We start from the raw sequence: 15516 nt of genomic DNA, 5'->3' as shown, positions 1-15516 counted from the left end.
TGTGCTTGCGAGTGAAAAATTCGGTGTTAGCAATTTTTTGTGCAAGTGGCAAAATGGCGGATAATGCCAAAGTTAATTTTCCAAAGTTGGGCTCGAGCAACTGGGGTTCGTGGAAACAGCGGATGGAGTGGTTGCTCGAGAGAGAAGACTTATGGGATGTGATTTGTTTGGCCAAACCGCAGGATCCGGAACCGGAATGGTTTGCTCGCGATCGGAAGGCTCGTGCAAATATTGGTCTTTTCCTGAAAGAGAGCCAATTTAAGATTGTGCATGGTGCGGACAGTGCGCGCGGTATGTGGCATGCTCTGCAAGAGCACCACGAGAAAGCGACGATGTCGACAGTGGTGTTTTATTTCACTCAACTGTGCAGTGCGAGTATGTCTGAAAGTGACGATATGGACAAGCATTTGTCGGGAATGGAAGAATTGTTTGATAAGCTGGCTTTAGAAGAGTCGTTGAAAATTGCGATGATTTTTAAAAGTGTTCCGCAATCGTATCGTGGCTTGGTACAAAGCCTGCAGTGTCGTGTTGATGCTGATTGGACGGTAGTTTCCGTCAAGGCTAGGCTGTTGGATGAATTCCGGCAGAGGCAGCAGCGAGGTGAATCTCTTGCGACAGGTGTGAAAGCGATGAAGCTGGCCGCGAATAGCAGCAAAGAAGAGCGGCATTGTTTTTATTGTAAACAACCGGGTCATGTAAAAGCGCAGTGTAAAAAGTGGTTAGCGAAAAACAGTGGTAGCGATAAAAAGCAAGGGCCAAAGGGCGATAAGCCGAAATATGACAATCCAAAGGCGAAGCAAGCGCAGGGAACCGGCGGCTCGGTATGTTTTATGGTTGGTTATGCAATGGCGGGTAGCTGGATCATCGATAGTGGCGCTACGGCGCATATGACAAGTGATCGTGCATTTTTCAAATCGCTGCGTACAAGTGTAGAGTCGAAAGTGACTCTTGCCGATGGTAATAAAACCAAAGTGAATGGTATCGGCGATGGTGTTATTTTCGGTGAAGATGAACGGGGCAGTCCAGTGGAAATCAAGCTTACAAATGTGTTTTTTGTGCCTGAGCTGGACGGAGGTCTTATATCCGTGAGTCAGCTAGCAGCAAAGGGGTTTATTGCAGTGTTTAGTGCGTCGGAGTGTTCCATAAGAAACGCTGCTGGTGAGACAGTGGTGGTTGGCGAGAAAGTCGTCAGTCTTTATCAGCTACGTATTCAGCAGAAGTCGCTGAAAGTTGGCGGTGAACATAGTGAATGGTGTCAGCACACATGGCATCGTCGTGTGGGACATCGTGATCCGGATGTGTTACGCAGGATTGAAGCAGAAAATCTGGTAAATGGTTTTAAATTATCCGATTGTGGAAATCGTGTTACATGTGAATGCTGTATAAAGGGGAAACTTGCGAGAAAACCGTTTCCTCCAATAGTTGAAAGGAAGGCGAAACGGCCACTCGAGTTGATCCACACAGATCTTCGTGGACCAATGGAAACCGCTACTCCCTCTGGAAACCGGTACATTATGACCTTGATAGACGATTTCAGCCGTTTCACCACCGTGTATCTACTCAAGAGTAAGGATGAAGCTACCGCTAGAATCAAGGAATTTGTGCGTCGCTGCGAGAATTGTTTCGGAAGGAAACCTGTCGTCATACGGTCGGATGGAGGTGGAGAATACATCGGCCGTGAGCTGCGAATTTTTTATGAAAATGAGGGAATCAGGGCGCAGTACACTACACCGTACACGCCACAGCAGGACGGAGTAGCCGAGCGTAAAAATCGGTCACTCCAAGAGATGGCGATATGTATGCTTGCGGACGCTGTGCTGGATAAGCTGTATTGGGGCGAAGCGGTAATGACAGCTTCGTATATACAGAACCGTATTCCATCGCGTGTAATCGGAAAAACACCGTATGAACTGTGGATGAACAGTAAGCCACATTTGGCGCACCTGAGGGTATTTGGGTGCTGGGCGTACGCGCACGTTCCGGATGCTAGACGCTCGAAATTGGATCACAAAGCAGTTAAACTTAGATTTGTCGGGTATTCGGAGGAGCATAAGGGTTATCGCTTCCTCGACCCTTCTACGAATCGCATTACCATCAGTCGGGATGCGAAGTTTATGGAGTTAGAGCATGGCTCGGAGATGATGTTGAAACAAACGGATCCAGTTGCAGTTGTAAATTTGGACAACGAAATAGAAATTCCGCTGAATACTAGTAAAGGTCAGAACGATGTTGTGGAAACAGAGCCGTCCCCAGGTGTTCGGGATAGCTTCTCTGAACTTGAAGGTTTTGTCAGCGCTGATGATAGTTCCGATAAAAGCGACGGTGCATGTGCGCAGGAGGAGCAAGAAACGCGTCGACAGAGAAGACGAACAAGAGGTGTTCTACCACAACGATTAAGTGACTTCGTAGTGGGTATTGCTAAGAGCTTAGCGGAAGAGCCCACAAATTATCGCGATGCGCTCCAGGTGAAGGAGTGGAAGGAGGCCATGGATGCCGAGATGCGGTCACATGAGGAAAACACCACATGGGAGCTAGTTCCTTTGCCGTCTGGAAAGAAGGCCATTGGTTCACGGTGGGTGTTCAAACTTAAACATGACGAAAACGGAGATATCGTGAAGCATAAAGCGAGACTGGTGGCGCAGGGTTTTACCCAGCGTTACGGTATAGATTATTTAGATGTTTCCGCTCCGGTGACGCGACATGAGACCTTGCGAGCGCTACTGGCAGTAGCGGGAAAGAACAAAATAATTCTTCAACATTTTGACGTTCGAACAGCTTATTTGCATGGGATAGTGACCGAAGAAATATTTATGCGCCAGCCTCCCGGTAATGCAGCAGCAGGAAAGGAGGATCTAGTTTGTCGCCTGAAAAGGAGTATTTACGGGCTGAAACAAGCAGCGCGGTTCTGGAACCGTACATTCCATGTGGTACTCACCAAAATGGGATTTGTGCAATGTCAATCCGACAGTTGCCTATACGTTCGACGAGATGGGCAGACCACTATTTTCTTGCTCGTTTATTTCGATGACCTCTTGGTGGGATGTGAGGATCAGGTAAAAATTGATGGAGTATATAAAGCGCTGAAGAAGGAGTTGGACATAGTCAACCTTGGTGCTGTCAAGCATTTTCTGGGATATGATATTCAGTTCGAGAAAGGTGTTTATAGTTTGCGATTGAAGAGTTACATAGAAGCGCTAGTGAAGAAGTTTAATCTTCAGGATTGTAAGCCTTCGAAAACACCGATGGAAGCTGGTTATACAAGTTCAAAAAGTGATAGTAAATCGTTTGCGGATGTAACCCTGTACAGAAGCTTAGTTGGTGCACTTTTATACGTCGCGGTTAACGCTAGACCGGACGTGGCTTTCAGTGTGGCATTTCTCGGGCGAAAATCAAGTGAACCAACAGATCAAGATTGGAGAGCTGCCAAAAGAGTTTTGAGGTATCTTAAAGGTACTAAAGAGTTGAAGCTGAAGTTTGGACCTGGTGATAGCGGATGGAAGCTTATAGGTTACTCGGACGCTGATTGGGCTGGTGACCTGGAAAGCCGGCGTTCTACAACGGGATTCATTTTCCTTTTCGGTGGTGGACCTATAGCCTGGATCAGTCGTAGACAGTCCTGTGTAAGCCTTTCATCCATGGAGGCAGAATACATCTCTTTAAGTGACTGTTGTCAAGAATCTGGCTTCGAAGACTTCTAGCAGATCTCGGGGAAGAGCGGCTGGAAGCTACTACAGTGTTCGAGGACAATCAAAGTTGTCTGAGTTTCGTCCACGCAGAACGAGCTACGAAGCGCTCAAAGCACATCGATACACGGCGATTCTTTATTAAAGATTTGAGCGAACGAGACGAGGTTAAGCTGTTGTATTGTCCATCAGAGCAGATGACAGCAGATATGCTCACGAAACCGTTGGGCGCCACAAGATTCTGGCAACTTCTGGAACATCTTGGAGTATCGAGCTAAGGAGACTCGAAGGACGTGTTGAGGAGGAGTGTAGGAATGAGCAACACGTCTACCTTCTCATTCTTATCTTGATGCATATCATCACCATAGTTTTCCCAGTGGACGATTGCCAACCCCGCAGAACCAAAAACAAAGCGCACAGAAGTAGCGCAGTGAACTTTATTCTTTCTCTTCCATTCAGTACGTTGTACAGTGAACACGTATAATTAAAAACTCTCGTTAAAACTAATATAGCACGTGTAATTTATTAGCGTCAAATCCTTTTTCCGTCTAGTTGGTGGAGTCCGCTTCGCGCATAGTGGTTCTGCCCACAAAATGTCCCAAATACACTCATGGAAGCACTGAATATATTTCAATTGTATTGATATTTGATATTGATATAAAATGTGTCACTATAGTTTTTTGATGAAATTCTTGGTAAACACACTGTATATAATACAATAATTACCTTTTAGAGGATGAATGAATGTAGGTGGCACAAGCTCACATAATTGTTTATCTGGTAATTCAAATACTGTTATTTTGCATGAGTCTTTTGCTTCACCGTTTGCTGTTTTCACGTGACATTCGTATATACCCGAATCCTCTACAGTTGTTTGGTAGATTTCCAAGGTTATGAAGCCGAAATGAACATCACTCACACAACGCTTATTCATCTCAAATTTGTTACCATCTTTATACCACGTCACTTCAAGTTTCTGATTATCGGAACAGCAGCAATTAAGACTTACAGTTTTTCCTTTAAGTGCAGTTTGACTTCTCATTCGACTTATAAAATTAACTTCGACTGGTCTCCTCTTTGGCTTGATAACCAATGGAACTTCTTGAGGTTGTTCAAGTTGTATGCGTTTACTCAATTTCATTTCTGGTTGTTTTGCAACAACTGCTTCAGGTTCTGTAACAACTTTTGATTCCATATCAGACTTTAATTCACGACTTGGCAATAACTGCAATGGCATTCTTGTTATTTTTTTTCGCATTTTCTTAATTTTTGGACCTCTTTTCTTAATTTCTACGTGTATGGGTTCTTCATAGTCGGAGTGTTCTTCCTCCTGGTCTTCTGCGATCTGAGTTTCAACAATAACTTCATGTTTTTCTTCTTCATGTAGTGATATATGTTCATCTTTATTTTCAATTTCATCTTCACTCGTATCATCTTTATTCTCTTCTTCCTCCGTCTCGTGTTCTCCGGTGGAAACATATTCTTCGTATTCACTTTCGGCACTTGTATCCGTTTCCCATTCCCAAAACTTTTCCGGCGTTTGACCTCTCACATAATACGTACCGTCCTCTAAAAATACAACTTCGCGGTATTTTCGAGGTTCTGTTTTAACATCTTCATCTTTATACTGCTTCTTCGGATCAGCATGGAATATTCCGTATGATGGAATATCTTTCTTGCCTTCAATTCTTAGAGAATAGGGTTGCTCCTCGCTTCCGAAATCATTATAAACTCTGATGAGATAATTTCCGCTGTCTCTAGGTTGTGGGTTATGTATACATAATTTGTATAAACCTAATGGTGCACGCATTTGAATATATTTGTCATTATTTTCAATTTGAATACCATCTAAAAACCATTGAACCCTTAGAAGACCGTCGCCTTTGATATGCGTTTCGAGAATGAGATCATCAACACGAAAGTCGTAGTGTTGTTTGATTCCAGTTATGAATCTTGGGGCGGTACCTTTTGGTAGCTCAACTTTCTGGATCACTGTAAGTTTCGTTTGACTGGTAATTTCACTATCTTTGTGCTTTACTACTACTGTATAGACACCTTCATCGCTGACCGATACCTTGGCAATGTTAACAATTCCAGTACCTTCATGGGATTGGTTTTTAATATTTTTGGAAAATTCAAGCGGTTCGCCATTTTTCTTCCACTTAATATCCGCTTTAGGGCCTAAAACAGTGCAAAATAATTTAGCAGATTTGCCTTCCACGACAGTGATGTCTCTTAATTCATTAATGAATTTCAGGATATTCTTATTTTCTTCGGGTATGGAAGTATCTGGAACTAGCTCGGGAAAGAGTCGAAGATACTTCTCTTTTCGCACAGCTTGTTCATCATCATCTGTTATTTGTTTTATTATTCCTTCTTCGGGGTTTTCGGTTGTTGTATCAGATTCCACTTTTTCTTCTGGTCTGTCTTTTTCTAGTTCTTTAACTTCAGTTTCGGTATCTTTAACTTGGTCCGTTTCTAAAGTTATATTAATTAGTTTCTGTGATTCCACATCTATTGGTTTGTCTGGCAAAATAGTTGATTCTTGTTCGTTTATTTTTTTATGTTTATCGGTTATTTTCTTCCTCATTTTTTTAATTTTTGGACCATGTTTTACTACCGGTTGTGGTTTTATTTCCCATTCTTCATACTCTCGGTCGTCTTCTTCTTCTGGTTCAACATCAATTTCGTCTGGTGCTGGTTGATATGGTTCGTATTCACTTTCCGCACTTGTGTCAGTTTCCCATTCCCATAAATACTCAGGGGTATGGCCTCGAACGTAATATGATCCATCATCCATCCACACGAATTCTCTTGGTGCTTGCGCAATTGTTTCCTCCAGAGGTTTGTCCTTGCTGGTCTCATGTTTTTTTATATTTGGATCGTGATATGTAATACCATGTACATGAGTGTACTCTTCCTTATTAAGCTTTTTAACTACATGCTTAATGATATCTTTTCCGGCAATATTTTCTGCTTCGCATAGATATCGTCCTTCGTCTTTCCGTTGTGGATCATGTATAGTCAATTTATGAATCCCATCCGGTTCCCTCAAGAGAAAAAATTTGTCACCTTCAACGTCCTCAAGTTCAATTCCATCTCTGAACCATTTGATCGTTGGCGGTGGATTTCCACGAACCTGAACTTCAAGAAACAAGTCATTCACTTGTACGTCGTAATGTTCTGAAAAGGAATGAAATAATTGTTTGTGAATATTTTATTGATAATTCCTTGTTATTATTAATTATTGTATTGAAGTAGATGTTTTGATGTTTATTATAACATACACTGGAGAAATAGTTTAGTAAAAGCAGCTACCAAATCTTTAGTAGCAAAAACATTGGTAAAATATACACATTTTTTGTAAATATTACTAAAATTGCGTAAAAAAGATGTCAGACGCAATGAATGTTCCTACCAGGAATTCGTATATTTTACTTCATACCATTAGTAAATTTGTTTTTATTGTCATACCTAACAACTGTGATGTGCGCACTTTGTCTTTTGTCTTTTGGAGACGAAGCGATTCGGAGGTAAGCACTTTGTTTTTATTGAATTCAATTATGTATTCATCTCCTCCGAGAATTTGTTTTCATGTTTTTCATTGACCTAATACCATTTTTTTCTTTTTTAGTTGACCTTAAAATTATATGCAGTACAATCATTCATCATAAACAAATCGGAGATAAGTATTCGTTTTTTTTACATCATTACATCAGTCACCTCGGTCGGGAAACTATTTTCATATTCCCGCCAAGGATAAACATCAGTTATATTCTATACATTACAACACTTTTGACCTTTTTCCTTGTCTTTACAGCTGGCATGATCCCAGACTCGTAATACTTATTTACCAAAAACCATCCAAGTTATGGGATTGAAGGTAACGGCGAGTTTGTCGCTAAGATTGGAATCTTTCTTCAACACATCATCGACCGTAAAAAACTTAAGGTGAACATACATAATTTATTGCATATTTAATATCATTAACATATGTATTTCTTTTCTTCATAGGGACACGAGAGAACAAAATACGGATGAAACGTGCTAATTCTACCGTCACTCTGCTAATCAGCTGCTAATCAGCTAATGCAAATCAGAGCGATGCAGCAGGAAGAGGAACGGGAACTTGCTTTGGAAATGCTCATCAAATTGAGGTGGTTGAGGCTGCGGTTAAAATTTGCCTCTTGTACGCAGTTTATAGAATGATTCCAACGAGAACTATTGATGTTGTTTATAGAATAAGTTATTAGTATTAAGTATTCTAAGTATGTAGAAATCAACGCAATCAAATACAATTTTTTAAATTAAAAATGATCATTAAAAAATATTGTCATTATCCCTGATGATTACTTCTCACAAATATGAAGCAAAATTTTCACTGTTATTGCACCAATGTTGGACCAACAATTTGTAGTTTGTTTGACATATGTGCCTACCATTCTTTTTTTGTAACATGTACCAATGATTAGTAGGGTAGAAAATGACTAGAGAATTGGTAACATGTACCAAAAAATTCGTCATATTTACTAAATTTTCCTCTCAGTGTACACATACATATAAACATACATAATACACAAGGGTGGTCGGAAAAGTACTTAGCCTCATCGCCCGATGGTGTCAGTATCGCAAGCAGGGTTGTCAATAAAAATTTTCAAAAAACTGGTAGATCGCTCTTTAAAAAACTGGAAGAAAACTGGATCCTGTAAAACCATTTTATTTCAAAAAGATTGCCTTTAAAATGATTTTTTACCCATTACAATGATTGAGAAATAAAACCTCCTTTGAAACTTCGTGTCGTATTCATATGCAGTTTATAAAATGGCGAAATGAACAAGTAATTAATCATATAAGTCGAGAAGATCAAAATGATGTTTTCCACTATTCGAACATTACTGTAAAACAATGTTTGAGGATCTTTCTTTCTAGAAAATACGGTTTCATTTGGGTAAAACTTGAAAAATCTCGACATGTCATGTGCCAGATTAATTGAGGTGCATAGGGACACGGAATTTAACTCCAATGTTCTGTTCTTTTTCTACTAACGCGAATTTTGATTTCTGTAGTGTTCTGTTTGACCATATTCGTTGTTATCTTTTTCTCACTTACGAAGAACGTAGGATAAGAAAAATTATCTTCGGTTCGACGTTCTTGCGTGGTTTTTTTTCAGCTCCCATTTGTTAACATTTGAATACGGACATTGAAAATTGCAACAAACTGGAACTCAAACAAACAAACTGCCAAACAGACGACTCCGTGCACTAATTTATGCAGTGATCTATGTATCAAAATTCTGGAATATTTTTCATAGGGTCCCATAATATTATTTTAATACTGAAAAGAGCACATTCAATACCAAAGCAACGCTGCTCAAGTGTTACTGTGGTGTTGAAATTATAAAATATTGGTATTGAAAAACTATTTCTCTCCAATTTTGATATTATTCTTTAGTATTTTACTTTTATATCAGACTTGTCCAAACTAAATTTGGGTATCAAGATCAAAATGAAGTATCCTTAGGTATTTCCTCCTGCTCGAGAATATACTTTTGGAAAAATCCATAGTATACATACTTGCAAAATAAACACTATAGTGCTTATGTATATTATGCAAATTCTGCATTTCTTTCGAAATATGCATCAAATAGGAGAGTTTAGATCATGCGTAATATGCGTAATATATAATCCTTTGAGAGACCATTAAACACTAATATCTCGTTGATGGAAACGGGGACAAGATTACTTGGGTTTTATGTTCATATTAATCAAAGTCAATGGAATTCATTGACACTAAGGTCTTCAAATGATTATATAAACTCAAAGCCAGCATAGCACACGGGCTCTATGAACGTATTTGGGTAAGACTATGAACATTGCTAATTGAAATGGTACTTCAATTAGTCTCAACTAGGAGGACCTAGAAATTCGGAAGTGTAAGCAAGAAAAAAATAACACTGAGTTGAGTGTGAAATAAAAGAAAGGTAAATCCAAGGTAAACACAAATAGGATCGAACGAACGATAAATGTAAAAAAACTAAATTTGGCCAGGGATAGGAAGAGTGAGTGAGGGATATTGTTTATACATTTTGAATTTATTTTACATAAAATGGGTAAAACTGAAGCACACATATAAAAAATGAGTGGGTTATATCTATGATATAACCGCAAGGTTGACGTAGAACTACCTTAGCTTAGCAATCATTCGTTTGTATTGATTAAATTCTTGATTGAATGAAACAGTTTCCAAATTCATTTGAGTTCAATATATTTGCTCTGTGAGTGAAAAAAATGAACAAATGCCGTGTAAAGTCAATTCATTTATTGTGATTGATTGTTCTTCGTTACAAGTAAATTTAATGACGGACCTTTTACGTTTGGTATGATGACTAGAACAAAATATATGTACGGAAGAATTTTCAAACGTTTGATGAACCAGCCTAAGGCTGAATATCTTTCCAATAAAGACAAAACAAAATTTATCAAACGATTATTTTATTTTACATTTCCCTCTGAAGTTTACATCCCAAAAGTGTACATACTTCTCGAATCTCGAATTTGCTTGAAACTGGGAAGTTCATTCGCTTCTAGTGACTGCACGATTTTCCCAGGTTCCTAAGTTTAGAAGATCATGTTAGGACAGACATATTCCACTCTGCACAAAGGCAAGCGAGGACAAAAGTACTCGCAGTTTGCATTTATTTGCAGAGCCGATTTCCCCAGAAACCTCGGTTTTGAAGTCTGTGTTAGGGAAACACATTTCAATCGGAACAAAAATACCCCCGATTTGTATGAATTCGCAATGCCGATTTCCCCACGCTTCATGGATTTGAAGTCTGTGTTAGGGAAACACATTCCAGTCGGAACAAAAATACCCCCGACTTGCATGAATTTGAAATACCGATTTCTCCAGGCACCTTGGTTTAGAAATCTCTATTAGGGAACACATTTCGGTGGGAATAAAAGCTCCCCCTACTTTCGTGTGTTCTTCTTCTTCTTTTTGGCTTTAAGAGGGTTTAAACTTTTCAGTTCACTCGCCTCTGGGCTCTTTCGTGTGTTTGCAATGCCGATTTCGCTGCTTGGTTTTAAAGTCTGTGTTAGGGAACATTTTTCGATGAGAACAAAAGTCCCCCTACTTTCAAGTATTTACAATGCCGATTTCCCCAAGGCTGCTTGGTTTTGATGGCTGTGTTAGGGAAACCGTAAATCGGGCCAATCAAAACGATGCAGTTAGGGCGTTTAGATAACGCCTAATATTTTACAGTTATTCAATTGTTTATCTAATGAAAAACAACATTTTGTTAGTTGCGATAGATGCGTAGAAATATTCCCTATCAAGTGATGCAAACATCTCTCCTATCCAGTACGAAATGTTCGAGCTATAAGCATTCGAAATCTTTCATTTTTTCCTGCATGTTCTGTGTTTAGGTTTTCATTTTACCCTCCATATATTCCGGTTAGACGTAGTCCCACGTCAAAAACTGGATAAAACTGGATAATATTTGAAAAAACTGGAATATTTTAGGGTCCAGTTTAAACTGGAACATTGGCAACGCTGATCGCAAGAGAGATTACTTATCGTGTAGTACATTCTCGTAAACTGCTACTGTCAAAATTTCAGCCGAATCGGACTCGTAGTTTTGTTTTGACCGTGTGTGGAAGCGGGCGTGTCCGTGGATTTTAGAAAAATGGAAAAATGGAAACTCAGCCGTCATTGGTCGAATTGCACTACGAACTGCTGCCCCATCCACCGTATTCTCCAGATTTGGTCACGTGCGACTTTTTTTTTGTTTCCAAACTTCAAAAAGTCACTCGCCAGGCAGAAATTTGAGTCAAATTGTTCCTTATTGTAAAATATTAGACCCGTATATTTTATTTGTTCATTAGGGTGTCCGTTTCCATTTTAGGGGTTTTTGACGTAGGACTACGTCTAACCGGAAGATATAGAAAATGGAAATGGAAATCTAGGCACTGAACAAGTAGGAAAAAATGCAAGATTTGGAACGCTTATAACTCGATCATTTCTCAATAGATCGCAAAGGTTTTTGCATCAATTGATAGGAAATATATCTACGCATCTATCATAACGAATAACATTTCATTTTTCTTGAGATAAATAATTGAATAATTGTGAAATATCAAGCATTGTCAAAATGCACTATGTGCCCATTTTTGATTGGTCCATTTTGTGCTCCTCAAATCGTACCGACCAAAACGGGCAACCAGAGCAGCAGCGAAATAGAATGAAGCACGATTGGAAAGGAAAAAGAAAGAAAAGACGAAACAATGGTCGCAGTCTCACACATGCGTAATTCTCGAGCCAGCCAGTCAGCTTAAAAATCCCCGCTCCGCTGCCGTAACGATCATTCTCATTCAAACCGTACACCACATCGGTTCGCATCACAACACATCAGCAAACCAACCCAAGCAGCCATGTCTGGACATGGTAAAGGAGGAAAAGTGAAGGGAAAGGCAAAATCCCGCTCGAACAGTGTTGATCTGGAGTTCCCCGCAAGGGTAGCTAGGCCGAGCGCGTTAGTACCAGTGCACCAGTCCACCTAGCCGGCGTTATATAGTTTCGGCCGCCGAAGTGATCGAGTTAGCTGGCAAAGCTGCTCGCAACGATAAGAAAACCCACATTCGGAACAGAACATATTCGGTTCGGTGGACATCAAGACAACAACAGGCAGTTGCGGCGAGTGGCGAGTGGCAAACGCGATCGCAAAACGGCATCAGGTAGCAGAAGAAAAAAGTTTGTTCTTTATACAAACTGCTTTGGTGGCAAATCCAGAACAAGGCGGCATCGAGGGCGCTCGAAATGGTTTTTTTCAAAACCACGAGTACTAAGTTTTCTAAATTGGAACCATTCCATAAAACAAGGCGCTTTTCAGGGCCATTAAACCTTCCAAAAAAGAGTTTAGGAAGTACAGTTCAATGCTTTCTAAAACAATATCCAAAATAATAATAAAACACAAATTGATTTTTTCATAATTTGTTTGCCAGGATATGATGAGTATGTGAATTTGGTAGTTGTTCTGAGCTTATTGATTTTCACCAATTCTTAAATTGCTTCTAGATTGAAAGTACAGTAATTTACACTTATCTCGACATTGAGCTAATTGGACGGACCTGCAATGCGACATATTTAGTTGGACATTTTTGTAAACATAGAGTTCGGGGTCCAAATTATGACCCCACATTGAAAGTCGACACTGTACCACTGTCATCGCAAATGTTCAATTGCCATTGAATGTAATTTACTGTAAAATATGTCACAAGCTGGATGGGAAGAAATTTTCCAACTGTGAAAGCTGTGGCGAGTGGCAAATGCAATCGCTGAACAGAAAGGTTTAGCCGAACAATATGGGGATATCGAGTGATAACAAAACAATAAACTCTTTAGATTGAAGATAATTTTGTGATCCTGAAAAGGACCCTTTTTAGCCTGCATGTGAATTAAACGAGCGAACAAATCGTAATGAATGTATTTTTTTTTGCCATCGCTCCCTTTTAACGCTCATTCGTTCGTCTCGTTGGACTCGCCCCTCTGGCTGAGTTTGCCGATTTGTCTCTATCCTGTGAGTGTGTACCGCTAGAGTATAAAACACGCGGACCCCAAAAAAATATCTTATTTTCTTTCAAACCGTAAACCCGTGTGGTTGTACGGCATCGGCATCGTGGACGTAACAAAGGAGGACAAGTTAAGGGAAAGGCAAAGTCCCACTCGAACCGTACAGGTCTCCAGTTCACTGTTGGTCGCATTCACTGATTGCTCCGCAAGGGTAACTAGGCCGAACGGATTGGTGCCGGAGCACCAGTATACCTAACAGCGATTATAGAGTTTCGGCCGTCGGAGTGCTCGAGTTGGCTTGCAAAGCTGCTCACGACAATCAGAAAACCCGCATCAAGAACAGAGCAGCTTCGGTTCGGCGCTCATCAAGACAACAATTAGTTTCAGTGAGTGGCAAAGTGTTTCTCCGGCACGTCGCATTAAATGTAATTTACTGAACAATATGTCACAAGCTGGATGGGAAGAAATTTTCCAACTGTGAAAGCTGTGGCAAACGCAATAGCCAAACAGGAAGGTTTAACCGAACAAGATGGGAATATCGAGTGATAACAAAAACACGACACCAAAGGTTCTTTTCAGAACCATCAACATATTCATAAAGAGTAAACAGTAAACTAGTCCATTTTTCAGGTAGATAGGTAGGTATTCACGTAGGAGAAGAAAATAAAACAATATATTTAAAATATATATTTAACAAAAGCTGTCCCCTTTGTATAGTTCTACGTCACTCCGGTTATGTCCCCGACATTACCCACCCGTCTTAATTTTGAAACCACTTGACCATTTCAGATGATCGATATATCAAATTAAAGCCAAATAGCTTTATTACCTTTAATTTTTTGCAAAATATTATACTTGAAAAAAACATTGAATTCGTAATTATTGATTGTATTTGTTTTTTATATCACTTTGGACTAGAGGGCGCTTTATTTTTTGGATTTTTTTTTTCATGTATGCTGAGTCTTTTTTTACAAAATTTATCATAAAATCACCAATGGTTCGAAAAATAATATTTTCACTTTTCTCCAAAAATGACTTTTTCAAAAATTCATAACTTTTTTTTTAAATCGAGATGACTATTTTTATTTGCACTAAAACCATACGGTTTGCCTCGTATTCCGAAAATAAAGTAAGTCCCAGAGTAACGATTTTTGACAAAAAAGTTTTTTGAAATGACAGACGATTCATGTATTTGTTTCCAGACTTTTGGCATAACACTTTTTTTTCGAAAATCCCGACTACCCCTCTTCAGTGATTTTTCGATTTTCAAAAAAACTCAAACTTTGATTGCTTTGCGCTACTCTCCCCTAATTCCGATTGAGCTGATATTTTGCATAGGGTGTTTCTTCGAGGTGGTGAACATTTTTAAAGGGGTAACTTTTTGAAATTTGAGATGACCATTTTCATTGGCCTTCTAATGTATATACAATCGTAGTGAACCGTTTGTTGAGTGAAAAAGTAGTCCTCTCAATTATTCTGTTATGACAATGTCATGCAAATACTAGATGCGTTCTATCAATATACCGTTCTGAATATGATGCAGAAAACAGATCTAATCTTTATGCACAGGTATTATTTGGTTGATAATTTTAATAAATTAGTTCAATATGCTTTTAAGCTTTCTACTTTGGTACCTATTTGATTGAAAACATAAAAAAAATCATCGAATAAAATGAAGCGAATAAGAATCAAACTTCGGACACTAAATCAAATTTCGGACAGATTAAATTCACATTACGGACACTATATTTTGTAATTTTTTTTGACGAAAATTACATTACACTTGATCATATTTCATAGTCAACTGCGAAACACTTACCAAGCAATCACAGTAAACTGTTAATGATGATGAGAACTGATGAAACACGGGAAAAAGTTTAAATATTTATGAGCGGGTAAATTCTACGTGCTCTCGCGATTGTATCACATTTACCCGAAACCCACTCACCCGAATGACAGTTACCCGAAAGACATTCACCACATTCATTCCACTCACCCGAATGTAACAAATACCTGAAAGTGACAGCTACCCGAATTGACACTTACCCGAATGCGACATTTACCCGAATGCAACAATTACCCGAATGTAACATTTACCCGAATGTAACATATAGCTGAATGCGACAGTTACCCTAATGTAACAATTACCCGAATGTAACATCTACCCGAAAGCGACACTTGCCCAAAAGAAGGATATATTCAAATAAAACACAAATTTTACTATATCTGTATTTGTATTTGTATACTTAATTGTGATCAGTGTTAT

The 15516-nt window shown here is 39.2% G+C and overlaps 1 protein-coding gene and 1 long non-coding RNA gene across 2 annotated transcripts in view; one reads left to right on the top strand and one right to left on the bottom strand.

Moving 5' to 3' along the window:
* Nucleotides 1–15516, bottom strand: part of LOC129773788 (muscle M-line assembly protein unc-89-like) — a 194462-nt gene that overhangs the window by 14319 nt on the left and 164627 nt on the right. The window contains exon 4 of the mRNA XM_055777437.1: nucleotides 4410–6866. Coding sequence (XP_055633412.1) covers nucleotides 4410–6866 — 2457 coding nt within the window. The remainder of the gene's footprint in view (nucleotides 1–4409; nucleotides 6867–15516) is intronic.
* On the top strand, nucleotides 7195–7893 carry LOC129775835 (uncharacterized). Its single transcript, XR_008743016.1, has 3 exons — nucleotides 7195–7216; nucleotides 7318–7634; nucleotides 7698–7893. It is a non-coding gene; the product is annotated as an uncharacterized LOC129775835 (long non-coding RNA).

This window comes from Toxorhynchites rutilus, chromosome 3 (genome assembly GCF_029784135.1).
Source record: "Toxorhynchites rutilus septentrionalis strain SRP chromosome 3, ASM2978413v1, whole genome shotgun sequence".
NCBI classification, from domain to species: Eukaryota; Metazoa; Arthropoda; class Insecta; order Diptera; family Culicidae; genus Toxorhynchites; species Toxorhynchites rutilus.
Note: the sequence above shows the minus strand (reverse complement) of the source record. Positions and strands in the feature narration are given on the sequence as shown.